The sequence below is a fragment of the Girardinichthys multiradiatus genome, chromosome 1 (genome assembly GCF_021462225.1).
Source record: "Girardinichthys multiradiatus isolate DD_20200921_A chromosome 1, DD_fGirMul_XY1, whole genome shotgun sequence".
Taxonomy (NCBI): domain Eukaryota; kingdom Metazoa; phylum Chordata; class Actinopteri; order Cyprinodontiformes; family Goodeidae; genus Girardinichthys; species Girardinichthys multiradiatus.
Genome location: NC_061794.1, coordinates 48,136,742 through 48,161,869, shown reverse-complemented (window position 1 = coordinate 48,161,869; position 25,128 = coordinate 48,136,742). Strand labels below are relative to the sequence as shown.

Sequence of the window (25,128 nt, the reverse complement as noted above, 5' to 3'; positions counted from 1 at the left end):
TGAAGCCCAGAAGATCTGCCGTGAAATCGTTGACGAGGCTCTGGAGATGAAGGAGGGTCCATCTGGACGCCCTCATTGTGGAGGTCAGGAACACGAGGCAGGTCCACCTAGACACCCTTGTCCTGGAGGTCAGGAATCTTAAAAGAGGATTTTATTTAGTTGGTAAACTAAGTTCAAGGTTTCAATATTAAGTTGTTTCTCTACCAACAGTTCAGGGTGGAGATGAGAGATTCAGATGCTTAACATATGGCATGCTGTCCAGTTTATGACTGTCTTTAAGCCTGTCTGTGGTCAGTATGTTCCACAAACATATTTGTGATATGTAAAGGGCTCATATAACAGGACTATCAGCAGGGATTATCTCCAGGAAAACCTTGGATCTCCAATGACAGAATGCTGTAATATCTCTTTGTAACAGAATATATTTCTGTGTAACAGAACAAAGAAAACTATAAGATAAGAAACAGTAGACAGAAGTTCAACTTAAAATCTATTCATTGTCAAGTGCAACTTGCCACAGAAATATTACCAGCTGCTAAGTCACTTAAACTGGCTCTATTAAACATTAGGTCCTGGTCAGGAAAATCATTTTTAATGAATGACTTCATTACTGAGCATCATTTTGTTGTTATGTTTTTAAGACAAACATGGTTGGATGAAAACATTCAGACACCTACAATGACACAGTCAGTGCCTCCAAATTACAGTTTTCTAAGAAAGCAGGGAGCACAGGAGAGGAGGAGTGGTGGCCGCTTTGTTTCATGATTCACTAAAGTGTAAAACGTGTTTCTGGGCAAATTTGACTAATGAATATCTGACTGTCCAGGTAGAGGGCCATGCTCCAGCCATGTTTCTAAATGTTTACAGGCCTCTGAAATCCAAAGCAAACATTTTCTAATTTCAATGGCCATCTATCTGTGATATGTGCTGATAACAACTGTTTAATCATGGTGGGAGACTCCATGTTGACAACCCTCAAGACAAAGGGCCAAAAAAACTGTATGATACACTTAAACTGTTGGTTTGACTCGACCTGATACACAGCCAATACACAAAAGATTACATATTTTGGACTTATTCATCAGAGTCCGAACATTTCCTTGTCTTGCCCTACCTGATCACTTTCTGTTATCTTTGAAAGCATTGTTTCCATTGACTCAATTAGCCAAACAGATATGAAATGAAAACTATTTTTAAGCACAGGGCAACTGAAACCTTTAAGCAAGTTCACTCTTCCATTTCCACTTTGTCCTGTAACTCAATAAATGAGCTGGTAGATAACTTCCAGTCTAAAGTTTCAGACATCATGATTCCATTGCTCCCATTAAGGTGACGGTTGTCTCTGGTAAGAAGAAATCTCTGCGGAGAAATGCTCCACTGGTAAGAAGTGAAAAAAGGGTCAAAAACCTGAACGGAGGTGGTGAAAGACTCCAGGTTCACTATGAGAGGTATAAAGAGAGACTTCACAGATATAACTTACAACTAAAACATTAAAGGGAATTTTTAATTTCTGAAATCTTCAACAACAACATTAATAATGCTCGTGCCTGGTTTGCTACGGTCGACAGGTTAACAAACCCTCCTGTGTCTGTAGCATCTGAACTCCATTCTAACAAGGCCTGCAATTAATTTGCTGACTTCTTTACTGACAAAATTCATAAGATTAGAGGAGTAGTCTGTACATCAATATCAAGGCCAGCACCAATGCTGTGTTCAACCAAGTCTGGATAAAATGACATAATTCTACCAAAACAACTACAAAAGCTTAGAAGAAATTATACATTAACTTTCCCTCCTGCTGTTCCCTCCCTAAATGTAAAATGGTGTTAGAAGATTTTTCAGATAAGACTGAAAGATGCAGTTCAAGAAGTACTCTCCCTTTCCAGATCCCCTGGATTGGACTGTATGATGACATAAACAGCTGGAAGTGGTCTATGTCAGACTCAAACTTCTACCAACATGATGAGAAGTTCAAAAACTGGGCCACTGGAGAACCAAACAACAAGGGAGTAGAGAACTGTGTTGAGATGTATGAAGACGGATACTGGAACGACAAATCTTGTTCTGAAACACGAAAGTCAATCTGCTTCGATGGCAGAGGTCAGGATTTTATTTCCAAGAGTATGATGCAGATTAGTTGTTGGAATTTTTACAGAATGTTTGCTGAAGATGATAACTTGTTAAATACATTAAGGTAGTTTTTGTGACTATTTAACCCTTTAATTGTCTTTAAGGGACAAATGTGACGTTTGTTCACATCAGCATCAAAATGAACTGGACTGAGGCTCAGCGTTACTGCAGAGAACATCACACAGACCTGGCCAGTGTGAGAAACATGGCTGAGAACCAGAAGGCAAATGAGATGGTGCCAGGAGAAAAAGTCTGGATCGGCCTTTTCAGAAATTCCTGGGTGTGGTCAGATGAAACCAGCTCTGCGTTTAGGTACTGGAATTCTGGGGAACCCAATGGCAGGAAGGAGAACTGTGCTGCTGCAAATATGCGAAATTCTGGAAAATGGGAGAACTGGAACTGCAGTGAAAAGAGACCACTGATTTGCTCTGCAGGTGAGCAACGGTTAGCTATGGTTTGGTAGAAAAAAGGCCTTTAGCTCATTAGATGCTTTTACAGGTGTGCTTCAATAAATTAGAACAGAGGGTTATTTAAATTTATTAAATCTATGTGGTAATTTAATTCCAAAACTGAAATGTATATATTGTATAGATTAAATTAGATTACACACTATTTTAAGCCTTTAATTAAGTTACATTTGAAGATTTTTGGCTTAAAACTAAAGAAAATCTGAATTCTGTTACTTAGAAAATGAGATTTTAAATACAGAAATGTTCTGTTATGCTGTGATGGACTGGCGGCCTGTTCAGGGTGAACCTCGCCTCTCACACGACACCAGGAGATAGTTAACAACCTTTGTGACTTTGCAAGGACAAGCGAGTAAACATAAAGTAAGGTTTTGCTAGAGCTTGCTCTCCAGCTTCTTCCTGTACACCTCCTTGCTGTTTCTAATTTTAACTTTAAGTTGTTTCTGTATACTCCTTAATAATTCCCTGTCTCCCTCCCTGAAGGCTTTTTTCTTGTTAAGCAGGTCCTTCAGGTCACTGGTGCTCCAGCATTTGTTATAGTGGAAGCATGTCACCATTCTGGTGGGGATGGTGTTATCCACACAGAGGTTTATATAGTCAGTCACCCACTCAGTCATGGCATTAATGTCTTCTCCATGTGTCTAATAAAGTACTCGTACTCGTCATCTTCTGGCCACCAGGCGCTCTCTGACGAGTCCTGACCGCAGGCCTGGCTGCAGGGTGGGACCCCGGCTCCCTCTTACCGGGCGACGTCACGTGCCTCAATTTAGTAGTCCTCATGAAGGTGTCTTGAACCGCTCTTTGTCTGACCCATCACCTAGAGCCTGCATTTAAGCCCCAGACAACATAGCCTCCAAGATCATTCGAGCACTGAAACTCCTCCACCACGTTAAGGTAGCGGTTCAAGGAGGGGTTCTAATAGTTTCTTTTATAAATATCAAGCAGAGCTTAAGAACGTTAGCTGTAATGCTCCACTTGTGCAAGTAAATCTGTTGGGCTTTTTCTTGGGACTCAGACAACAATTCTGAGCTACTCTGTCGTACAGGACACGGTGAAAAAAAAAAAAAAAAATCTCTGTAAACTATTATGAGCAGAAAGCCTAGCAGAGAGACCCTAGAGTCAGGGATATGATCCTGTAGCCATGTCTCAGTGAAACACTAAACACATATATTTCAAGGACTGCAAATGGCCCCCGGGCTGCATTTTGCACCACTGATCTGGAGGTCATGGACATAATACATGCAACGCATCATGGGTTCTTGGAATTAGGTGAATAGAGAGGAGGTCATGGTCCAGTCAAGAACTACAGGGTAACCAAGTCATGTTGTTGCAGAACAAGGCCACATGATAAACCATCCCCCACTCTGCCTCAGGTTGGTTCTTTTGCTGATAGGCAGGTTAGTTTTCTCCAAACAAGCTACTGTCAAACATCTGCCGGAGATCTTGTTACTGATTGAAACCATTTGTTTTTTTCAAAGTTGTTTTTTCAAAACAAGTAAAACTGAAGGTGGTGAGAAGTTCCTCTCTGGATCTGAACAACCCTGGTGTGCTGGAAGACCTACTGGAGAAGGTGAATCATCTCTTTATTCTTCTCTTCCTTGTTATGTGATCTTTTAGACTGACTTCCTGTTTACTTTGGTAGATCAAATTTCATTGTTCACTTCTGTCACACCTGTTCTTTGAAAAGCGATAGTTTCTGCTTTTCTTAGCAGCTCTTTGTTGTTCTATCTTTAGAAGTTTTTCTTCCTTTCGGAGAACTTGAGTTGCAGGTTGTCCTGCTACTGCAGTATCTTTAGTTTTACTTTTGTGTGATTTGCTCTCTAAATTCTGAGATAAGAAAATAAAGTATATTTAATGACAAATGCTGAAAAAATATGAAACAATGCTGCGTTGGCATGCGCTGTCCAACTTTTGCGACACACGCACAACTATCGGTAAAGTAAGGTTTGTCACATGGAATGTGCATGGAGCCGGCACCAGAGAGAAAAAGTTCAAATAATTTAATCAGCTTAAAAAACTGCAGGCAGACATTGTTTTATTACAACAGATTCATAAATCTGCCACAGCTGCAAATGATCTTAAATCACCTGAGTTTCATAATCTGTTTTCTCCCTGCTATAATTCTAGGCAAATGGAAGTAGCGATCTTAATTCACAAAAATGTTAACTTTACAGTATTAGACACAGTTACAGATCCAGAGGGTAGATTTATAATAATAAAAATATCTATACATAACCAAAAGATATGTGTTGTCAGTATATATGCCCAAAATGTTGATGACCCCCCATTCTTCCTTTTCTGCACTGTCTAAACACTTGGATTGCTCACTTCTTCTTGGGGGCGATCTCAGCTTAGGTCTAAATGATGAATTAGACAGGCGGAGTACAACAGGGACTCAGCGCAGTTGACAATCAATAAATATAGTTAAACAGTACATGAGTGATTACGGACTTTGCCATGCATGGTGATCTCTTCACCCTAATCACAGAAAATATACTTTCTTCTCACATGTCCATCACTCTTACTCTCTGGATTATTTCTTAGTCAGCAGCTTGTTGTTGACTGACATTTCAGATACTAAGATACACCCTATAGCTGTCAGCGATCATGCTCCTGTCTACTTAACTCTAGTAGTAAAGAAAGAAAACCCACAAAGCAAAGACTGGAAGTTGAATACATCATAACGAGATTGAACCATGTTCTGGATAAAGTAACACTTCCTAAAGTATCTGATAATCAAGCGATGGCCCTGGATGTACCACTGACTTCAGCTGAAATCCAAGAAGCTCTCACAAGCATGCCTCGAGGCCCAGGTGGATTCCCAACATTTCTACAAAGAATTCTGGAATATTTTGGCTCCAATATTCCAAAAAATGTTGCAGGAAACCGAAGAAAATGTCAGACTTCCACCAAATATAAATTCTGCCAACATCACTCTCCTGTTAAAACCAGGAAAAGACCCAGTACTTCCTACCAGCTACCATCCCATATTCCTTATTAACGTTGATCTCAAAATAATCTGTAAAGCCGTCGCAAAAAGGCTTGAAAAGGTAACTCCTCTCATAATACATCCTGACCAAACTGGTTTTATAAAATTCATCCACAAATTCACACAGACAACTTAATTTAATAGATTATTCCTACAGCAAAAATATTGAGTTCAATATATTATCTCTAGATGCAGAAAAAAAAAAACCATTTGTTAGAATTAACTGGAAATTCTTGTTTGAAACCTTGACTAAATTTGGTTATGGAAGCTCTTTCATAAACTGGTTAAAAATATTATACAGTTCCCCAACGGCATGTATCAGGACCAATAACCAAACATCTTCCAACTTCTATCTTCAGAAGGGCACCAGGCAGGGATGCCCACTTTCCCCCTCATTTTTTGCAATTTTTATTGAACGACTAGCGGCAGCAATCATGCAAACTATTTATATTAAAGGCATAAAATGCACGAATATTGAACATAGTCTTTATGCAGAAGATGCATTTCTCTTCTTCCAGCATTCGCAAACCTTTGTCTCTCAGGTAATTGGACTGATAAATTCTTTCTCAGGAATTTTGGATTATTCTATAAATTGGTTGAATTGACAGGTTTTCCAAATAACTGTTTTTTCCAGTTCAATTCAATTCAGTTTATTTATATAGCGCCAATTCACAACACATGTCGTCTCAAGGTTCTTCACAACAGTCAGGTTCATACATTCCAATTAATCCTAACTATTGAACAGTTCAGTCAGATTCAGTTATTTATTCAAATTGGATAACAAGTTTTTCTATCTAAGGAAACCCAGCAGATTGCATCCAGTCAGTGACTTGCAGCAATCCCTCCTCCTGGATGAGCATGTAGAGACAGTGGACAGTCACTGGTGTTGACTTTGCAGCAATCCCTCATACTGAGCATGCATGTAGCGACAGTGGAGAGGAAAAACTCCCTTTTAACAGGAAGAAACCTCCAGCAGAACCAAAACCAGGCTCAGTGTGAGCGGCCATCTGCCACGACCGACTGGAGGTTAGAGAGAACAGAGCAGAGACACAAAGAGAACAAAGACGCACTGACCCAGGAGTACTTTCTATGGGAAGGAAAAGTAAATGTTAATGGATGTAGCTCCTTTAGTCGTTTCATCTAGAAAGAAAGAACAGATAAACTCTGAGCCAGTTTTCAAGGTTAGAGTCTGAAAGAGAGAACATAGAGTTAGTTACAGTAGAAGCTCAGTCAGTAGCCATGTCTAGGAGAGAGAAAGGGTTAAACACTAAAAGACAGGGCCATGTGGATCATCTGTAGAAGGTGAGCATTAAGTTGTTGCCAGCAGAAGCTTGAAGGATGCCCCTCTCCAAAAAGGTGTCACAGGTAGACAGAGAGTCAGGCCAGGTGTAGCTTCTAGGAAGAGAAAAGAGAGAACATAAAGTTAAAAGCTGAAATAACAGCAAATAATACAAAATTGGAGAGTAGTGTGAGAATGTAGCGAAGAGGGTGAAAGTGGTCATTATGTCCTCCAGCAGCCTAAGCCTATAGCAACATAACTACACAGATAGTTTCAGTTCAGATTATTTAGTTAAACGGCGCTTATTTACAACAATGTCGTCTCAAGGAACCTCACAAAGGGTCCCACTGATGGTCATTGTTATACTAAAAACCAGAAGAATTGGGATACCTCTCTCTGTCAGACTGATTATAACCATTGGAAAAGAGAAGGGGTCATACAGGTAGCAGAAATGGAGGGTGTGTTTGCACCTCAACCATAACTGAGCCGGTTTAGGCTAAACCTGACTCCCCCTTACTCCAACCAACAGGGAGGGAGGAAGGCTCCCTCCCTGATAAACTAAGCCACTCTAACTATAAGCTTCATCAAAAAGGAAAGTTTTAAGCTTAGCCTTAAAAGTAGACAGGGTGTCTGCCTCACGGACTAAAACTGGGAGCTGGTTCCACAGGAGAGGAGCCTGATAACTAAAGGATCTGCCTCCCATTCTACTTCTAGAGACTCTAGGAACCACCAGTAAACCTGCAGTCTGAGAACAAAGTGCTCTGTTAGGAACATATGGACCAATCAGATCTCTGATGTATGATGGAGCTAGATCATTAAGGGCTTTATATGTGAGGAGGAGAATTTTAAATTCTATTCTGGATTTAACAGGGAACCAATGAAGGGAAGCTAAAATAGGAGAAATATGATCTCTCTTTTTAATTTTCATCAGAACTCTTGCTGCAGCATTTTGAATCAGCTGAAGGCTTTTAACTGCATTTTGTGGACATCCTGATGGTAAAGAATTACAATAGTCCAGCCTTGAAGTAACAAATGCATGGACTAGTTTTTCAGCATCACTCCTGGACAGGATATTTCTAATTTTAGCAATGTTCTGGAGATGAAAGAAGGAAATCCTAGAAACCTGTTTAACATGGGATTTAAATGACATGTCCTAGTCAAAGTTAACACCAAGGTTTTTTACTTTATTATCGGAGGTCAATTTAATGCCATCCAGGTTAAGTGATTGACTAAGCAGTTTCTTTTTTAAAGACTCTGGTCCAAAGACGACAACTTCTGTCTTGCCTGAATTTAGAAGCAAAAAATTTAAAGTCATCCAAGTTTTTATGTCTTCAAGACATGCTTGTAGTCTATCTAACTGGTTGGGTTCATCAGGATTTATGGATAAGTAAAGCTGAGTATCATCAGCGTAACAGTGAAAATTTATCCTATGCTGCCTGATAATTTGACCTATTGGAAGCATATATATAGTAAAGAGAATTGGCCCAAGTACTGAACCCTGTGGTACTCCACAATTAATCCTGGAGTTTAAGATGATTTGTCATTTACATCATGATAAATTCACAATTCCCTTAACACACAACTACAGTCAGGGAATATTACATATTTGGGCATTAATGTGTCTCCTAGATTGGCAGACTTAACAAAACTAAACCATATCCCGCTTTTAAATAAAGTGAAAGATGATCTCGCTAGATGGAAATATCACTCATGGGCACGGTTGCTTCAATAAAAATTATTGTCTTGCCAAAAATCAATTACTTATTCTCAGTGATCCCAAATAAACTGTCATCTGACTGGTTTAGATCTCTAGACTCCTCCATCACTAAATTTCTGTGGAAAGATAAACCCCCGCATAGTAGCTTAAAAACACTACAAAAGAGGACTAGAACTGCCTAACTTTTATCATTACTTCTTAGCCAGCAGGATACAATACATCTCAAAATGGTTTAAACACAGTCCTCCAGATGATCCCTGGCTAGACGTAGAACAGACATTATGCAATAATATTAAGATTTCAAATCTACCATTTATAAGCTCAAATATAAAACAACATGAATGCTTTAAAAGCCTCAATATCAGCACCTCTCTGACAGCATGGTGGGAATATCTAAAAATGACAAGGTCTTCACTAATCCCATGCAGACGTACACCCATCTGGAAGAACCCTGACATCCTACAAAAAATATAATATGATAAACTTTCCAGATTGTAGGAGTGAAAGAATTGAATACCTGGAACATATATTTGAAGGAATTTAGTTCATCCCATTTAACAGATTAATAATTCAATATGGGATGGACAAGAATACATTTTTAGAATATCAACAAATTTTTAGAATATCAACAAATTAAATCTATAATAAAAACTACATTTAGGATTAAAAACATTGGGTTACAAATGCCATCAAGTGTACTAGAGTTCCTAAAACTCAACCCCCCCAAATTAGTGTCTAAGATATACAGGACCCTGTCTAATATAGACAAATCAATTTCCCTTCCTATTAAATGGGAGGTGGACTTATCATTTAACTTTGACCAAACATTTTGGTTTCAGATATGTTCCAGAACTTTTAAAATGACTAGTAACACCAGTTTACAATTAATACAATATAAAATCCTTCATAGAGTATACTATACAGGTCAACAGATGTTCAAGATGCGTTTTCTGGTTACACTGCACCGGTAATATACCTGACAATTACATCCACGCACTATGGTTATGTACACCTGTTCAGAGGTTCTGGTGCCTGATATGTGAAGACTTATCAAAGTGTCTGAGATGTAATATTTCACCTTCCCCCTCAGTTTGCTTGTTGGGCAACTTAGATGATGTCACCATAGAGACAAATTCAGTTCACATGGTTTTCGCTGCCTTATGTATCGCTAAGAAAACTATCCTCATGAAATGTGAAAATAAAAACCTTCATAATATTAACCAGTATAGAAACCTTCTGTTGGATCATATAATTATATCCATCACCTAGTGGGGGTGGGGCATCTTTGGGTTCATCCTGTGGGGCATTGTGGCAGATGCAGGGGGGTGTTTGGGTTTCGGGAATTAGGGGTGTCCCTGGGCTGGGGTCCCTGGGGGGGTCTGGTGCCGGGGGCTGTGGCCCCAACCAGAGTGGGGCTTTGGTGGCTCTCGGGGGCGGCAACTGGTGGCTGCATGCAATGCTTTTAGGGGGGCTGTGCCAGAGGACATACAGCGGTTGGACAATGAAACAGAAACACCTGGTTTTAGATCACAATAATTTATTAGTATGGTGTAGGGCCTCCTTTTGCAGCCAATACAGCGTCAATTCGTCTTGGGAATGACATATACAAGTCCTGCACAGTGGTCAGAGGGATTTTAAGCCATTCTTCTTGCAGGATAGTGGCCAGGTCACTACGTGATACTGGTGGAGGAAAACGTTTCCTGACTCGCTCCTCCAAAACACCCCAAAGTGGCTCAATAATATTTAGATCTGGTGACTGTGCAGGCCATGGGAGATGTTCAACTTCACTTTCATGTTCATCAAACCAATCTTTCACCAGTCTTGCTGTGTGTATTGGTGCATTGTCATCCTGATACACGGCACCGCCTTCAGGATACAATGTTTGAACCATTGGATGCACATGGTCCTCAAGAATGGTTCGGTAGTCCTTGGCAGTGACGCGCCCATCTAGCACAAGTATTGGGCCAAGGGAATGCCATGATATGGCAGCCCAAACCATCACTGATCCACCCCCATGCTTCACTCTGGACATGCAACAGTCTGGGTGGTACGCTTCTTTTGGGCTTCTCCACACTGTAACTCTCCTGGATGTGGGGAAAACAGTAAAGGTGGAGTCATCAGAGAACAATACATGTTTCACATTGTCCACAGCCCAAGATTTGCGCTCCTTGCACCATTGAAACCAACGTTTGGCATTGGCATGAGTGACCAAAGGTTTGTCTATAGCAGCCCGGCCGTGTATATTGACCCTGTGGAGCTCCCGACGGACAGTTCTGGTGGAAACAGGAGAGTTGAGGTGCACATTTAATTCTGCCGTGATTTGGGCAGCCGTGGTTTTATGTTTTTTGGATGCAATCCGGGTTAACACCCGAACATCCCTTTCAGACAGCTTCCTCTTGCGTCCACAGTTAATCCTGTTGGATGTGATTTGTCCTTCTTGGTGGTATGCTGACCTTACCCTGGATACCATGGCTCTTGATACATCACAAAGACTTGCTGTCTTGGTCACAGATGCGCCAGCAAGACGTGCACCAACAATTTGTCCTCTTTTGAACTCTGGTATGTCACCCATAATGTTGTGTGCATTTCAATATTTTGAGCAAAACTGTGCTCTTACCCTGCTAATTGAACCTTCACACTCTGCTCTTACTGGTGCAATGTGCAATCAATGAAGACTGGTTACCAGGCTGGTCCAATTTAACCATGAAACCTCCCACACTAAAATGACAGGTGTTTCAGTTTCATTGTCCAACCTCTGTAACTCCTAGTAAATCAAACCTCTGTGAAATCAAACTCTCCACTTAGGAAGCAACACTGATTGACAATCAATTTCACATCTTGTTGTCCAAATGGAAAAGACAACAGGGGGAAATCTTTGGTGATTAGCAAGACACTCAATAAAGGAGTGGTTCTGCACGTGGGGACCACAGACCACTTCCCAGAACCTATGCTTTCTGGCTGATGTTTTGGTCACTTTTGAATGTTGGTGGTGCTTTCACACTCGTTGGTGCAATGTGCAATCAATGAAGACTGGTTACCAGGCTGGTCCAATTTAGCCTTGAAACCTCCCACACTAAAATGACAGGCGTTTCAGTTTCATTGCCCAACCCCTGTAGGTTACTGGCCTGGTGGCCGGGCTGCTCCTGGGCGGGTCTGGGATGGGCTTGGGGGATCTGGGTTCCTCGGGCATGCCGCCCCCAGGCTGGGGTCCTGGCTGGGCCGGGGGGGCTTGGCGGATATGTCGCCAGAGTTTTGGCCGGGTGCATGCTCTGGCATCCAGCACCGGCCCGAGGGCCTTCGGTGCATCAGTGGGCCTAGGGACCTCCTAAACTGGCAGGTAGGTACCATCTCATTGCAAGCGCTCTCTCCTTCAAGGAGTGCACTCTGCTGGCGGGGCGGAGGATCTGTGAGAGGGGGTGGGGCGTAGTCAACCTGGGTGTCTAATGTCTTATGTGTTCTGGGAGTTGTTTGAATGTTGGGGTGGGTGTAGGTTTTCTTCTGGGGTGGAGGTCGGTGGTTGGCCTTGGGTGGGGAAGGGTGTCGTTTGGACCTAGGTGGTTCCGGTTCTTTGCTGTGCGTGCTGTGGCCTTTCTGTGCCACCCTTCTGCTTGCGTGGCTCGCGTCTTTCCCTTGGGCACGGTGGTGGGTGGCGTGGTGCATCTCAGGGTCTGCTTGACTGCCTGGCTGGCCCTATGGGTCTCGGTTTATTTGTCTATGGGGGGTGCATGTGCCTATGCTGGCCCGGAGCTTGCATTTTGGTGGGCCTGCCATTTTGGGTAGGGTGTTTCTTGTTGGCAGCCTTGGTGTTGGTGTGGGATGTGTTTTGATGCCCCGTTTGCCTGGTTGTGGTTGCGGGCCGATGTGAAACATTGGGGACTGGCCGCTCTGTTGGCTTTGCCCCGTGGGTTGAGCATGTTGGTCATGTGCCCTCCTTTGTGTGGCATATACTGGTTGTGCTGGGCCGGCTGGTCTGCTCTTTATTTTTATAGTCTGTGTGCATTAGGATGTGTGCTCTTTGTGTATGTGTGTGTGATTGGGTTCCCTGTGCATTATCTATTGTGTGTGTATCCAGTGTTGTGATGTGCTTTGTTGGATTCGGTTCCATGTCATGGTAGTGTGTGTGTTCATGAATAACAATATTAAAACAAATGTCAACAAATGTCAACCGTTGAGGACGAGTTGAATGATGTGGACATTAATACTGAATCAGAAAATATAGAAAACAATAGTAGTGTATATTTCAATATTTTTGACTCCTTTAACTATAAAGCAAATGAGTTTGATTATAACATAGATCCAGATAAACATTATTTATTAAAATAATTAGTGAGTGTAAATACTATACTGATCAACAACTGAAATGTATTAGTATGAATGGAGCCTTCAGCATAATGGATAAAAGTAGGCGTTTGAACAGAAATTATAATAATGTCAAAAATTATCTGAGCCAGTTTAATAAATTTAGTGTCATTGCACTAAATGTCTCTTGTCTGAGATTTGGCTGGAGGCAGACAAGTGTTGTGAAGTAGAATTGACTGGTTATGAGTTGTTCACCACCAATAGGGTAAATAAAAAAGGTGGGGGTGTGGCATTATAAGTAGATTACAAATTTAAGATGTAAAAACATTGATAGTAAGTCAATCACCATTGATGGAGTTTTGGAATGCTTAACTGTTGAAATTGTATTTTGAAAATCTAAAACTGTTGTCAGCTGTTTGTAAAGAATACTTGGGTCATTTTTAGACATTTTAAATAAAAACATAAAAGCCTCTTTAACAATTTAAACAACGTTCAAATTGTTTGTGGGGACTTTAATATTAATCTCTTAAACCCCCAGAAAAATACTAAAACATCACGTTTATTACTACTGTACTCTTTTTCTGCTTATTGTTAAACCAACTCAAATTACAGCAGTGACGTCTACTTTAATAGATTTCATATTCACAAATCAATTAGGTATTCAAATTACCGCTGGAGAATTTATTAGTGACATTAGTGACCATCTTCCTATTTTTAGTATTTTTAATCAGCTACAAAACTGGCTACACCCAAAACAGAATATCTTCAAATTGTTAGGCACCGAACATCTGAAGCTATTGCTGCGTTTAGGGCTGACTTGTACGCAGAATGTGGGAGGAGGTTTATGTAACTCTAGACCCCGATAGGGCCTACAATGCCTTCTTATTCACATTAATTCAACTTTATGATAAGCACCATCCACTTGAGGAAAATCATAACAATGATATAACTAGACAGGATAAACCATGGGTTACTAAGAGTTTAGCTAAGGCCTGTAAAACGAAACATATTTAAATCAAAGGACCAAACAAGCAGAAGAAAGGTACAAAACTTATAAAAACAAGTTAACTCAAATATTAAGATTAAGTAAACACTTCTATCATTATAAACTGCTGGAGCAGAATAAGAGAAACATCCTGAGTACCTGAAATATATTACATTGCATTATTAGTAATGGGACAAAAAAGAATGAATACCCGAATTATTTTACTGATCACAATCTAATTATTTCTGTCAGTGTTAATAACAGAATGCACAACCAAATAATGCAAATGTATGGGATGAAAGAATAATTAAAAATAACCTCAATTCTATCTTCATAAATATTGTGAACAAAACTGAAATTATTGAAAATGTTTCAAACTATTTCAAGAGCAAGCGATTATCAATGTCTTTAAATATATGTGGCCCTAGTGAAAGATATTATAAATTATATAGTCACACCAATTGTGTCACTCCAATTAGTTTTACCTCTGTCTTCTTCCCTCCCTGTTGGTTGGAGTAAGGGGGAGTCAGGTTTAGCCTAAACCGGCTCAGTTATGGTTGAGGTGCAAACACACCCTCCATTTCTGCTACCTGTATGACCCCTTCTCTTTTCCAATGGTTATAATCAGTCTGACAGAGAGAGGTATCCCAATCCTTGTGGTTTTTAGTATAACAATGACCATCAGTGGGCCAACAACCCTGCACCATTCCTAACCCTTCGTGAAGAGCCATGAGACGACATGTGTTGTGAATTGGCACTATATAAATCAAACTGAATTGAATTGTATACATCTTTAATCAGTCCTTCCTAACCGATGGTTTTCTTAGTAAAATGAAAACTACCAAAGTAATTCCTATTTTCAAAAGTGCAGACAGACATCAGTTCACCAATTACAAACCAATCTCCAATATATCCACTTTCCATTTCTAAAATATAGGAAAAGTTATTTGTAAAAAGACTTGATAGTTTTGTAGATAAGTATAACCTGTTAAGCGAACAGTAATATGGTTTTAGGTCAAATAGGTTGACTTTAATGGCTTTTGTGGAACTGGTGGAGGTGGTATCAACATCAATTAACAGCAGAGAGTACACTGTTGGAGTTTTCATAGATCTAAGCAAGGCCTTTGAACCCATAGATCATTCATTGCTTTTAAATAAAATGGAAATATATGGAGTTAGGGGTGCAGCTCATGATTGGTTAAAAACTTACATTAGTGACAGAGACCATCTTGTACATATGAATAATGTAAATTCAGTTTACTTAAGAATAACACATGGACTTCCACAGATTTCTGTCCTGGGAAAAAAAATGTTCATTATGTAAATATATGATATTTGTAATGTTGCAAAAAATGTCCATTGTATTCTGTTTGCTGATGACACCAGTCTGTATTGTTCTGGACAAGATCTCAAGTTGCTTTTGGATACAGTGGGAACTGAACTTGAAATGCTAAAAAATGGTTTGATTACAATAAATTATCACTAAATTTGTAAAAAAAAACAAAAAAACACAATATATCACCTTTGGTAACATAAAAGTAAAACAATGTCAACTCAAAATTGGTGAGGTAGTAATTGAAAGGGTGTTTGCTACTAAATTTTTAAGAATCAATATTGATGTTAGGCTCAATTGGAAATTGTATATAAATACTTTAAAAACTAATATATCCAAACTCACAGCCATATTATGTAAAGTCAAAACCTCTGTAAATCAAAATGCACTATATATTTTATATAATTGACTCATCCTTCCGTACTTTAATTATTATGTGGAAATGGAAATGGAAATAATTATAAAACAACATTCAACCTATTTTCTTATTACAAAAGAAAGCTATCTTGCCCCAAAAAATCCACTCTTTATTAAATTAAATACCTTAAATTTACATGATCTTGTTGACCTAATCACAGCAGTTGTGACGTACAAAGTGCACAAGCACATGCTTCTCTATTGTCTCTGAGATATTCCAGACTCAAAAATCCAGTTACAGTCTCAGAGATGCTGGTATTTTCCATAAAGCTAAGGGGAGGACAAGTTTAAAAAGCAGGTTTATATCTACCAGAGGGGTTAATAATATAATAATATTATATATTTTTTTTAAATTACAGATCCAGCATTATGGAAAGTTACAGAAAACTTCATTAATCATATTTAGAAACAAACAAAGGGAAGGGGGAAGAAAAGGCAATAATAATTATTATTTTTGTTGTTATTTTTCCTTCTTTTTGTTATTAGAGATTTTTTATGTTTATTGAACGGTATTTCAGAATTAAGTGAAATTGGTGTCAGAACATCAAAAACCAAATGAAGAGTGGACTATCTCAACTGAAATTAGACCAACCGATCACTAAAACAGTTTATCTGAAGGTTTTTGTTTGTGTTTCAGATGAAACAGAAGCTGAAGGACCAGGGACTGAATGGAGACATCACACTGAGCTGGAAGAAGCAGGAGGATGGAAAGATCTTTCACAAACATAAAGACAAGTTGTTGGAATAATTGAATATAGATTTATCATATATTCTTTAACTTGACTATTTGATCGTATAACCTTTCATGATGTTTGTGTGAGTAAAGGATGTGATGAGTTGTCTGCTGGCAAAGATCAGAGGTGGAGCTGAGAAGGAAACAGTCCAGTTGAGGAGGTCATAAAGATGAAGGCTGATTGCACTGAACAGAAGACACACTGATCTTAAGATGGAGAGACTGTGGAAGTGTGTTGTTAAAAATAATGGTGTTTATGACCTGTTTACGAGGCAGCTGTTGTTTCCCATCCTTAGAGAATGACGTTCTTTGTAACTAGGGACCCCGAAGATAATAAAAAGAGAGGAACGGACAGATGGTTTTCAGAGCGATAGGAGATTTGTAACTGAAAGCACATCTTGTCCGTTCTCCTCGCTGCGAGTGAAATAACTAATTCTTTGTCTTTCTCTTCTTTTTGTGATGTTATAAGTATTTTAGGTTGTTTAAACCTGACATTAATTTGGTCCTTCGAGCCAGATTCCAACTACGCCTGATGATTCCAGCGGGTTGGTAGAGTCCAGGAAAAGACCGTGCGCACGGCAGTCTTCATCAGGGAGACTCACAGACCCTTTCCGGGACTGGATCTCGGCCCGCCCGCTGGGGTCTGACGGCTGATGGAACTCCAAGAGAGAGGAGAAGACAAAGTGGTGAGTTGAGTTTGGATTTAAAAAAGTGTGACAAATGACTGGGGGTCATTGCGTAAAATAAAGCCCTGTGAATCCTAGGCTCTAACAGGTACGAGTTGGACGGCAGAGTCCTAAAAATGTATTAAGAAGTAATACTGAAAATTCTGTGTTTCCAGGACGGCGGAGTCCGCGTTTAAATGTGTGCATGTGAGAAATGAATGGAGGATTTAAACCACTAGGTTTCGCCTCATACCAAAGCAGTAGGATTGTAAGTGACTAACTTTTGTGGAAGCAAAGGCAGTCATTCTCCACTCGAAAGAGTTGAAGTGAGAATTACCACAAAAGGAGATTTTTCTGTCACCCTACTGAGCAAAATAATCCAGTATTTAGAATACCCTAGGTATTTATATGCTGGACCAAATTTAAATAAAAGAAATGGGAAAAGGGGCTAGTAAAAATAAATAAAAAATGAATAACAATGTATAGATTGGAAATTTATAGAGGCACAGGATCAAATTAAAATATTAAAATTAAAATATTTAGATAAATGGATAACCACATATCATTATGATGGTCGTTTAAACTCTAAAAAAATTAGGTGATCTATAGGATGCAATAATTAAAAGTACATTAAAAGTACACGTGATTTAAGAAAAATGGACAAAGAAGGTTATGATAATGTAGATTATTGCTTAAAAGTTACTAAAAAGAAAGAGATGTGATGCAGGAGAAAAGAATGAAAGTTTCTGTGGAAAACAGAAAAGGTCAGAGGGCTAAGAAGTAATTTTTGATGGACTTGCAAAGTGGAATAGCAGGACAAAAGAAAGGGAATAAAAAGAGTAGGTGGAAAGTTTTTGTTTTGTACCAAAGATCTGATGAGGTTTGACAGGATTGGATGGACTAAAATTAGTCCCTTTGGTGAATAAATTCATCCCCACCATGGCTGTACCTCATGTATGTTTTATTTGTGTTTATTTTTTTATTATTTGAGATGCTGGAGGCTGTTGATACAGTTTGTCACGGAGGTTCATGGCATGACACGGTTTTTCTGTGTAACCTTAGAAAATATTTTACTCTTTTTAACAGCAGAACAAACAGAATGAGGGGATTAATCGATAGGCTTACAGTTAGATACAGACGCAGAGCTGACTACGCAGAAATAGCCAGAGTGAAACAAAAAGAGGAAGAACCTTTTGAAGAATATAGGATTAGACTGATAAAAGTGTTTAAAATACATAGAGGTCTACAAGAAGATGAAAACGAGCAAGGAGCTTATTGACAGCAGTTAAAAAATGCACTACATGCTGGTTCCAGGGATGCAATTAATACCTGAGTAAGGAGACATTTTATAGGGTTCCCCACAGCAAATCTAGAAGACTACAGGTCCTTCTCAAAATATTAGCATATTGTGCTAAAGTTAATTATTTTCCATAATGTCATGATGAAAATTTAACATTCATATATTTTAGATTCATTGCACACTAACTGAAATATTTCAGGTCTTTTATTGTCTTAATACGGATGATTTTGGCATACAGCTCATGAAAACCCAAAGTTCCTATCTCACAAAATTAGCATATCATTAAAAGGGTCTCTAAACGAGCTATGAACCTAATCATCTGAATCAACGAGTTAACTCTAAACACCTGCAAAAGATTCCTGAGGCCTTTAAAACTCCCAGCCTGGTTCATCACTCAAAACCCCAATCATGGGTAAGACTGCCGACCTGACTGCTGTCCAGAAGGCCACTATTGACACCCTCAAGCAAGAGGGTAAGACACAGAAAGACATTTCTGAACCAATAGGCTGTTCCCAGAGTGCTGTATCAAGGCACCTCAGTGGGAAGTCTGTGGGAAGGAAAAAGTGTGGCAGAAAACGCTGCACAACGAGAAGAGGTGACCGGACCCTGAGGAAGATTGTGGAGAAGGGCCGATTCCAGACCTTGGGGGACCTGCGGAAGCAGTGGACTGAGTCTGGAGTAGAAACATCCAGAGCCACCGTGCACAGGCGTGTGCAGGAAATGGGCTACAGGTGCCGCATTCCCCAGGTCAAGCCACTTTTGAACCAGAAACAGCGGCAGAAGCGCCTGACCTGGGCTAGAGAGAAGCAGCACTGGACTGTTGCTCAGTGGTCCAAAGTACTTTTTTCGGATGAAAGCAAATTCTGCATGTCATTCAGAAATCAAGGTGCCAGAGTCTGGAGGAAGACTGGGGAGAAGGAAATGCCAAAATGCCAGAAGTCCAGTGTCAAGTACCCACAGTCAGTGATGGTCTGGGGTGCCGTGTCAGCTGCTGGTGTTGGTCCACTGTGTTTTATCAAGGGCAGGGTCAATGCAGCTAGCTATCAGGAGATTTTGGAGCACTTCATGCTTCCATCTGCTGAAAAGCTTTATGGAGATGAAGATTTCATTTTTCAGCACGACCTGGCACCTGCTCACAGTGCCAAAACCACTGGTAAATGGTTTACTGACCATGGTATCACTGTGCTCAATTGGCCTGCCAACTCTCCTGACCTGAACCCCATAGAGAATCTGTGGGATATTGTGAAGAGAACGTTGAGAGACTCAAGACCCAACACTCTGGATGAGCTAAAGGCCGCTATCGAAGCATCCTGGGCCTCCATAAGACCTCAGCAGTGCCACAGGCTGATTGCCTCCATGCCACGCCGCATTGAAGCAGTCATTTCTGCCAAAGGATTCCCACCCAAGTATTGAGTGCATAACTGTACATGATTATTTGAAGGTTGACGTTTTTTGTATTAAAAACACTTTTCTTTTATTGGTCGGATGAAATATGCTAATTTTGTGAGATAGGAATTTTGGGTTTTCATGAGCTGTATGCCAAAATCATCCGTATTAAGACAATAAAAGACCTGAAATATTTCAGTTAGTGTGCAATGAATCTAAAATATATTAATGTTACATTTTCATCATTACATTATGGAAAATAATGAACTTTATCACAAAATGCTAATATTTTGAGAAGGACCTGTATGTTAGACCCAATCCCAACCAAATTATTTAAGGATGTGTTCCCTCTGATTACCAGCCCCACACAGATAGTTTCAGTTCAGATTATTTAGTTAAACTGCGCTTATTTACAACAATGTCGTCTCAAGGCACCCCACAAAGGGTCCGAAACGGCGCGGGGCTGCCGGGGAGACCAGACCAAACCACCGAGTGCCACAGCCCGGCCACCCCAGAACGGGCCACGTGTAGGGGCACTAAGTAAAATAATAAACTGATAAAGTTTATCCATCTAGAGCCCACTGCTGGCCATTGTTATACTAAAGACAAAAGGATTAGGATACCTCTCTCTGTCAGATTGATTATAACCATTGGAAAAGAGAAGGGGTCATACAGGTAGCAGAAATGGAGGGTGTGTTTGCACCTCAACCATAACTGAACCGGTTTAGGCTAAACCTGACTCCCCCTTACTCCAACCAACAGGGAGGGAGGAAGGCTTTCTCCCTGATAAACTAAGCCACTCTAACTATAAGCTTTATCAAAAAGGAAAGTTTTAAGCCTAGCCTTAAAAGTAGACAGGGTGTCTGCCTCACGGACTAAAACTGGGAGCTGGTTCCACAGGAGAGGAGCCTGATAACTAAAGGATCTGCCTCCCATTCTACTTCTAGAGACTCTAGGAACCACCAGTAAACCTGCAGTCTGAGAACAAAGTGCTCTGTTAGGAACATATGGACCAATCAGATCTCTGATGTATGATGGAGCTAGATCATTAAGGGCTTTATATGTGAGGAGGAGAATTTTAAATTATATTCTGGATTTAACAGGGAGCCAATGAAGGGAAGCTAAAATAGGAGAAATATGATCTCTCTTTTTAATTTTCATCAGAACTCTTGCTGCAGCATTTTGAATCAGCTGAAGGCTTTTAACTGCATTTAGTGGACATCCTGATAGTAAAGAATTATGTTCTGGAGGTGAAAGAAGGAAATCCTAGAAACCTGTTTAATATAGGATTTAAATGACATGTCCTGGTCAAAAATAACACCAAGGTTTTTTACTTTATTACCGGAGGTCAATTTAATGCCATCCAGGTTAAGGGATTGACTAAGCAGTTTCCTTTTTAAAGACTCCGGTCCAAAGACGACAACTTCTGTCTTGTCTGAATTTAGAAGCAAAAAATCTAAAGTCATCCAAGTTTTTATATCTTCAAGACATGCTTGTAGTCTATCTAACTGGTTGGGTTCATCAGGATTTATGGATAAGTAAAGCTGAGTATCATCAGCGTAACAGTGAAAATTTATCCTATGCTGCCTGATAATTTGACCAATTGGAAGCATATATATAGTAAAGAGAATTGGCCCAAGTACTGAACCTTGTGGTACTCCACAATTAACCCTGGAGTTTAAAGATGATTTATCATTTACATGAACAAACTGGAATCTGTCAGACAGATAAGATTTAAACCAGCCTAGCGCTGTTCCCCTGATCCCTACAGCATATTCCAGCCTTTTTAAGAGAATATTATGATCGACTGGATCAAATGCAGCACTGAGATCTAACAGAACCAGAACAGACACAAGTCCATTATCTGAGGCCATAAGAATATCATTAGTGACTTTCAGCAGAGCTGTTTCAGTGCTATGATGAGCTCTGAAACCTGACTGAAACTCTTCAAACAGGTCATTGCTGTATAAATGTTCACACATTTGATTAGCAACTATTTTCTCAAGAATTTTAGATAAGAATGGAAGATGGGATATAGGTCTGTAATTTTTCAAGTCATCTCGTTCAAGCGAAGGTTTCTTAAGTAAAGGTTTAATTACAGCTAACTTAAAAGCCTGTGGTTCTGATCCATTTACTAAGGATAAATTAATCATATCTAAAATGGGGCTGGTAATCAGAGGGAACACTTCCTTCAATAATTTGGTTGGGATTGGGTCTAACATACAAGTTGAAGGTTTAGATGAAGCCAACATTTCTGATAACTCAGGAAGCTCCACTGGATCAAAGCAGTCCAAACACAAATCAGGTTCTGCAGTTTCTTCCAATGTTGTCTCCCTTGCTGAGGATGAAGTAATCATTTTCGGGAGTATGTCAAAGATTTTCTTTTTAATAGAATCAATTTTTTTTAAGAAGAATCCCATAAAGTCATGGCTGCTAAGAGCTAAGGGAATGGATGGCTCAACAGAGCTATGACTCTGTAAGTTTAGCAACTGTACTAAAGAGAAACCTAGGATTATTCTTGTTCTCTTCTATTAATGAGAAATAAGCTGTTCTGGCTTGGCGAAGTGTCTTTAATACAACAGTAGGCTATTTTTCCAGATTAAGTAGGAATCCTCTAGGTGTGTAGAGCACCATTTTCTCTCCAATTTTCTAACATTGTGCTTTAAAGTACGCAGCTCTGAATTAAACCAAGGAGCTAGCCTCCTATGAATAATTCCCTTCTTTTTCAAGGGGGCTGCATTGTCTACTGCATCACACAATGATGAAGTAACACTATGAACAAGAGATTCAATTTGTGAAGGGGAAGAAACAAAATTATTGCCCTCCACTGTGCTTTTCAGTGATAGTGAGGAAATTAAAAGTGGAACAGATTCTTTAAATGTTGTTACAGCATCGCCTGATAATGATCTACTATAATGAAATTTTCTTTCAGGTGTGGAGTACTCGGTTAAATTAAACTCAAAGGTTATTAAGAAATGGTCAGACAGGACTGGGTTATGAGAAAATATTGTTATGTCTTTACACTCAATGCCATATGTCAGCACAAGGTCCAGAGAATGAAGACAAAGGTGGGTATGTTTGTTAATGTTTTGATCAAAGCCAATTGAGTCTAACATAGCATTAAACACTATATTTAGGCTATTACTTTCAGCGTCAACATGAATGTTAAAATCCCCCACTATAATAACTTTATCTGTATTTAACACTAAATCAGATAAAAGGTCTGAAAACTGATCTAAAAATTGAGAGTAAGGGTCTGGTGGACGGTACAAAACAACAAACAGAAGTGGTTTTAGTGCTTTGCAATTTGGATGAGGAAAACTAAGGATTAAATATTCAAAAGAGTTGTAGCTATTGATTGGTCTGGGGCTAATCAATAAATCCAACTGAAAGATGGTTGCTACTCCTCCTCCTCGCCCAGTATTTCGAGGAATGTGAAAATTTAAATAATTAGTAGGAGTCGACTCATTTATAGTAACATAATCCTCTTGCTGCAGCCAGGTTTCTGTGAGGCAAAATAAATCAATCTGATTGTCACAAATCAGGTCACTAACTAGCAAAGTCCTTGAAGATAGAGATCTTATGTTCAGTAAGCCACATTTAATTGTTTTATTTTTCTTTTTAGTCTGAGTTGTGTTTATTTTTATGAGATTTTTATGATTTCCTCCTTTTAGATAATTTTTTTATCTATTCAATTTTGGCCGTGTGCAAGACACTGTCTTAATAGGGTAATGGCTGGGTAGCAGTACAGAAGCTGCAGAGAGGAGTGTTAAACTACAACCCTGCTTCCTGGTCTGAACCCTGGGTTGTCAGAGGTTTGGAGAAATAATAAAGATGGTTGCAGGAAGCTAAAGAAGCCCTGCGAGGTTGCTTTGAGGCTACAGACTGGGATGCACTGTGCCAGCCACATGGAGAGGATATCAATGCCACGACTGAGTGTGTGACCGACTAAATAAACTTCTGTGTGGATAACACCATCCCCACCAGAACGCTGAGATGCTTCCCAAATATCAAATATCACCAGTGACGTGAAGGACCTGCTTAACCTGTTAAGCCCGGCCGAAAACAATGACATTCATCTTTCGCCGTCGCTAAAAGTAGGTCAAACGCCGAATTTTTTTATTTTTCTAAACCACTTGCAAGATGAGTCTTTAATGTTTCTAAAACGTGTTGCCAACTTAGTTTTTGACAAATACGTTCAGTTTTGCAGCAATTTAAAATCACAAGATGCTATTTAAAGATACACCGGAAGTTGCTGACTAAACCGGAAAAACGCTACAGTAATCAGGAATTTGCAGAATTAGAAGATGGTGCTCACAAAATATGACAATTAGTTATACCCCTCAAAAAATAATCACATCTATGATATTATACTTGACTGCATACAGTAAAAGGGAACACTTAAACAACACAATATACAGGGGTTGGACAATGAAACTGAAACACCTGGTTTTAGACCACAATAATTTATTAGTATGGTGTAGGGCCTCCTTTTGTGGCCAATACAGCGTCAATTCGTCTTGGGAATGACATATACAAGTCCTGCACAGTGGTCAGAGGGATTTTAAGCCATTCTTCTTGCAGGATAGTGGCCAGGTCACTACGTGATACTGGTGGAGGAAAACGTTTCCTGACTCGCTCCTCCAAAACACCCCAAAGTGGCTCAATAATATTTAGATCTGGTGACTGTGCAGGCCATGGGAGATGTTCAACTTCACTTTCATGTTCATCAAACCAATATTTCACCAGTCTTGCTGTGTGTATTGGTGCATTGTCATCCTGATACACGGCACCGCCTTCAGGATACAATGTTTGAACCATTGGATGCACATGGTCCTCAAGAATGGTTCGGTAGTCCTTGGCAGTGACGCGCCCATCTAGCACAAGTATTGGGCCAAGGGAATGCCATGATATGGCAGCCCAAACCATCACTGATCCACCCCCATGCTTCACTCTGGGCATGCAACAGTCTGGGTGGTACGCTTCTTTAGGGTTTCTCCACACCGTAACTCTCCTGGATGTGGGGAAAACAGTAAAGGTGGTCTCATCAGAGAACAATACATGTTTCACATTGTCCACAGCCCAAGAGTTGCACTCCTTGCACCATTGAAACCGACGTTTGGCATTGGCATGAGTGACCAAAGGTTTGGCTATAGCAGCCCGGCCTTGTATATTGACCCTGTAGAGCTCCTGACGGACAGTTCTGGTGGAAACAGGAGAGTTGAGGTGCACATTTAATTCTGCCGTGATTTGGGCAGCCGTGGTTTTATGTTTTTTGGATACAATTCAGGTTAGCAGCCGAACATCCCTTTCAGACAGCTTCCTCTTGCGTCCACAGTTAATCCTGTTGGATGTGGTTCGTCCTTGGTGGTATGCTAACATTACCCTGGATACCGTGGCTCTTGATACATCACAAAGACTTGCTGTC

General features: G+C 39.9%; 1 protein-coding gene across 1 annotated transcript in view; it reads left to right on the top strand.

Annotated features, from left to right (window-relative positions):
• LOC124874349 (macrophage mannose receptor 1-like) overlaps positions 1-25,128 on the top strand; it is a 51,584-nt gene that overhangs the window by 2,230 nt on the left and 24,226 nt on the right. Inside the window, exons 3-5 of the mRNA XM_047375687.1 lie at positions 1,887-2,100; positions 2,235-2,564; positions 4,076-4,167. Coding sequence (XP_047231643.1) covers positions 1,887-2,100; positions 2,235-2,564; positions 4,076-4,167 — 636 coding nt within the window. The remainder of the gene's footprint in view (positions 1-1,886; positions 2,101-2,234; positions 2,565-4,075; positions 4,168-25,128) is intronic.